The 4,420-nt window shown below is 54.9% G+C and overlaps 1 protein-coding gene across 1 annotated transcript in view; it reads right to left on the minus strand.

The window, feature by feature from the left end:
• The window catches only part of SIGLEC11 (sialic acid binding Ig like lectin 11), a 10,261-nt gene that overhangs the window by 3,030 nt on the left and 2,811 nt on the right, over positions 1 to 4,420 (minus strand). The window contains exons 2-6 of the mRNA XM_015564003.1: positions 1,578 to 1,710; positions 1,110 to 1,493; positions 741 to 1,022; positions 532 to 579; positions 3 to 96 (exon numbers count right to left, since the gene is read on the minus strand). Of these exons, the coding sequence (XP_015419489.1) occupies positions 3 to 96; positions 532 to 579; positions 741 to 1,022; positions 1,110 to 1,493; positions 1,578 to 1,710 (941 nt within the window). The remainder of the gene's footprint in view (positions 1 to 2; positions 97 to 531; positions 580 to 740; positions 1,023 to 1,109; positions 1,494 to 1,577; positions 1,711 to 4,420) is intronic.

Below are 4,420 nucleotides of genomic sequence, written 5' to 3' on the forward strand. Positions count from 1 at the left end.
GCGTGGCGGGAGGGTTGCTGTCGGCGACACAGAGCAGGCGGAGCGAGTCCCCTTCCCGGACCGGGAGAGCCGAGCCATTGCCCACGTGTTCCAGCTCTGGAGAGAGAGGAGCCCAGCGCAGGCCCCGGATCAGAAGACTTCTTTCTATTTCTCTCTCCTCTCCTTTTTTAAAAAAAATCCTCACCCGAGTGTGTGTGTGTGTGTGTGTGTTTAAATACATTCTTATTGATTTCAGAGAGGAAGGGAGAGGGAGGGAGAGGGAGAGAGAGGGAGGGAGAGGGAGAGAAACATCAATGATGAGAGAGAATCATTGATGGGCTGCCTCCTGCACGCCCCCTACTGGGAACTGATCCCTCAACCCAGGCATGTGCCCTGATATGGGAATCAAACCCTGACTTCCTGGTTCATAGGTCCACAGCTCAACCATTGAGTCGAGGCTGCCAGCCCATGGATATGTTTTCACTGATTTTTGGGGAGAGGGGAGGGGAGAGTGAGAGAAACTTCGATGTGAGAGAGAAGCATCCCCCTTACCTGTGTGGCTTCCTCGGGAGACGCGGATGGTCAGGTTCTGTGGTGCATCTGGACAGAGGGACACAGTGAGGAACAGAGTCCCTTCCCCAGCCCCCCACCCCCACCCTCAGGACACACAGAAATGGGAAGTGGAGACACGGGCGGCTGTGTCCTTCCTGCAGCCCGTCCCCCACCGCTCACACCCCACCCGGCGTCCTGGCCGGACTCACAGGACACGTTGAGCGTGATGGTCCTGCTCACATCAGCCCCGGGGAAGGTGAGCCGGCAGGTGAGGTTGGTGCCGTGGTCCTGCGGGCGGGGCTTGAACACGATCTCTGGGTACCTAGAGGCTGAGGAGCCCTGCGCCTGGAGTCTGAGGGCATCAGCCCCGGCCCAGGAGACGGTGCTGGGCCGCAGCGGAGCACAGGCTCCTGGCAGGGAGCACACCAAGTGACCCAGGCGGCCGGCCTCGAGGGGCTCCTTGATGCGGATGTCCGGGGTCTGTGTCAGCGCTGGAGAGAGAGAGGGGACCCCATGTGTGCACCCCAACCCTGAACTGCTGCCCAGCCCGGTGGTCCATTCCTGGGACCGCTCCATACCTGTGACGGTCACGGTGAGCTGGTTGTCCCAGTAGGTGTGGTTCACAGGGCCCCTCTCCAGTCGGAAGTAATACTTTCCACTGTGTCCGGGCCTCGCAGCTGAGATGCTCAGGGAGCAGTCGCCGGCCCCCGGGTCCCCGGAGAGGTCGAGTGGAGAGGGAGGTTTCACCTTCCTTGTTATTTTCTTGCCTTGGTTGTTTGTGGCCACGAGAACATCTTTGATAGCCTCCCTTTTCTGGTACCAGTAGCCGTACGCTGGGGTAGAGTCGTTCCAGCCCTCCCGAGGGTAGGACACCTTGCAGGGCACGTGCACGCACAGGCCCGCCTGCACCGTCACCGAGTCCTGCACCTGCAGTTGGTACTCTGGATCCTTCTGCAGGGACCCTGGGGGGACAGCGGCTCAGCTGCAGCACCAGCCCTGCCCTGTCTCCAGCCCGGCCTGGCCTGGCCCCACCCAGGCCCACTCACCTGCCCACAGCAGGGGCAGCAGCGGCAGCAGCAGCAGCAGCAGCAGCATGTCCGGGCCGGCTGGGCTGTCCTTGGGCTGTCTGGCTTCTGGAGCTGCCTGTCTGTCCCGGACGGAAGCGCCAACAGGAACCTTCTGGAGGAGGGAGCCGTGGCCACGCAGAAGAGGAACCCCGGGAACTGCAAATGGCCTGGAAGATCCCCTCTTCGGACTTCTCCTTTCACAGATGAAAGTAACAAGGCAGAGAGAGAACGAGTCGCTACCCTGGGTCATTCACAGTAAGGACAGTCCCAGGAGCGGGCTTTTGGGGGCAACAGGTGAGTCAGGCTCCAGGTGAGGTGCTGGAAGCAGGCATTCATTCATTCATTCACCAGGGACACATCTATTCGCTGCAGGAGCTGGAGGCATCGAGGGCAGTATGACCTCCCAAACTCTGCCCTCAGGGGCCTCACCCTAGCGTGGCCCCAAAGCCATTGCCCCCCAGGCTTCCCAAGGACACGCAACTTCCTGCCTTTCTCAGAGCCAAATCTTTAGTCCACACAGGGCTCCCAGCTCCACAGTGAGAAGCGGGGCCAGCCTGGCCGGCGTGACTCAGTGGTTGAGTGTCAACCTATGAACCAGGAGGTCACGGTTCCCTTCCCAGTCCGGGCACAGCCCAGGTTGCGGGCTGGATCCCCACTAGGAAGCATGCAGGGGCAGCAATCCTGGTACATGTTGTCACACACGGAGGCTTTGCGCTGCCCTAAAACACCACAGATTGGGGCAGGGGGGCGTTACACAACAGAAATTTATTTTCTCACAGTTCTGGAGGCTGCGAAGTCCAAGGTCGAGGATCAAGGGGCCACCTGGTGGGAGCCCACTTCCTGGCTTGCACACGGCCACCTTCTTGCTCCTCAGAGAGAACGCTGGTGTCTCTTATTTATTTATAAATACTTCAACCCACTCTTCTTAGAAAATTACTCTTTAAATATTTTATTGGGTTTAGAGAGGAATGAGAGAGAGAGAGAGATGTGAGAGAGAAACATTGATCGAGAGAGAAACATTGACCAGTCGCCTCCCATACACACCCCTACTAGGGATGGAGCCCACAACCCATGCATGTGCTCTGACCGGCCTTTGAACCGACAACCTTACACTGGGTGTGACGCTCAACCAACTGAGCCACATTGGCCAGGGTTGTTTTTTTAATTATTGATTTGAGGAAGAAAGAGAAACATTGATTTGTTGTTCCACTTATGTATGCATTCACTGGTTGATTTTTGTACGTGCCCTGACCGGGATAGAACCTCCGACTTCCATATATTGGGACAATGCTCTAATCAATTGAGCTTCTTGGCCATGGCTGGTGTCTCTTCTTCTTTTTTAAAAATATATTTTTATTGATTTCAGAGAAGAAGGAAGAGGAAGAGAGAGATAGAAACATCAATGATGGGAGAGAACCATTGATCGGCTAGCTCCTGCACGCCCCCTACTGGGGGTTGAGCCCACAACCTGGGCATGCGCCTTTCACTGGAATTGAACCCAGGACCCTTCAGCCCGCAGGCCAATGCTCTATCCACTGAGCCAAAGCTGCTAGGGCTGGTGGCTCTTCTTATAAGGACACTAATCTTGCCCTGGCCAGTGTCACTTCGTGGTTGAATGATGGGCCTCGGCACCAAAGGGTCCCTGGTTTGATTTCATGTCAAGGGCACATACCTGCGTTGCGATTCTATCCTCAGCCCCAATCAAGACACATGTGTCTCTCCCATTGATGTTTCTCTCTCTTCCTCTCCCTCTCCCTTCCTCCCTTCCACTCTCTCTAAAAATCAATGGGGAAAAAAATATATCCTTGGGTGAGGATTAAATAAATAAATGAATAAATAAATAAATAAGGGCACTAATCTTGTGTATCAGGGGCCCACCCTTATGACCTCCTGTAACCTTAATGATCTCTAATGGCCCTGTCTCCAAACATAGCCACATTGGGGGTTAGAGGTTGAACATGTGAATCTGGGGTAGGGGAGCAACTCAGACATAGCACTGGGAGCATTTCAGCACTGCCCACGTGACCCCATCGGGAGCGACAACTGGAGGCTTGCACCTGCTCTGTCCTGGGCTGTGCCCTGTATACCTTTTCCCTTTGCAGGTTTAATCTGTACCTTTTTGCTGTGAAAAACCTTGAGTATAATAGTTTCTCTTAATGCACTGAGTTCTTCTAGCCGAGAGTTTGACATGCTTGTACGTCTTAGGGGCTTCCAGAACAGTCTGTTCCCCCTCTTCAGACTGTGGTGCAGGAAACCACGGTTTCCCTTCGTGGGGGCAACAGCCCCCACCTGTCTGGGCCTGTCTGGATTCTGCAGACCAGGGCTCGGCGTCCTCGGAGCGCTCCCTGGTGGACTCATGCAGCAGTCCGCTCCCGAGGGCCCAGAGCTGGTCTGAGTCGGAAAGTTGCTGACCAGGCAAATGGCCGAGTAGATCAAAATTCCTAAAAGGAAATGGGGTGAGTGCAATCCGGAACTGCACAGAAAAAAGCATCGGTTGCCTTCCATCTGCAACCAGTTCCCCATTTCTCAACCACTCGTCCCTCAAACATATGGTGACATTACTTCTTTGTTGTTGTTAATCCTCACCCCAGGATACTTAATTTTCCTTAATGACATTACTTTTTTAAAAAAACACATTTTATTGATTCTTTACAGAGAGGAAGGGAAAGGGCTAGAGAGTAAGAAACATTGATGAGAGAGAAACATCAACCAGCTGCCTCCTGCACATCCCCGACTGGGGCTGTGCCCGCAACCCAGGTACATGCCCTTGACCGGAATCGAACCTGGGACCTTTCAGTCCGCAAGCTGACGCTCTCTCCACT

The sequence above is a fragment of the Myotis davidii genome, unplaced genomic scaffold (genome assembly GCF_000327345.1).
Source record: "Myotis davidii unplaced genomic scaffold, ASM32734v1 scaffold358, whole genome shotgun sequence".
Lineage (NCBI taxonomy): Eukaryota > Metazoa > Chordata > Mammalia > Chiroptera > Vespertilionidae > Myotis > Myotis davidii.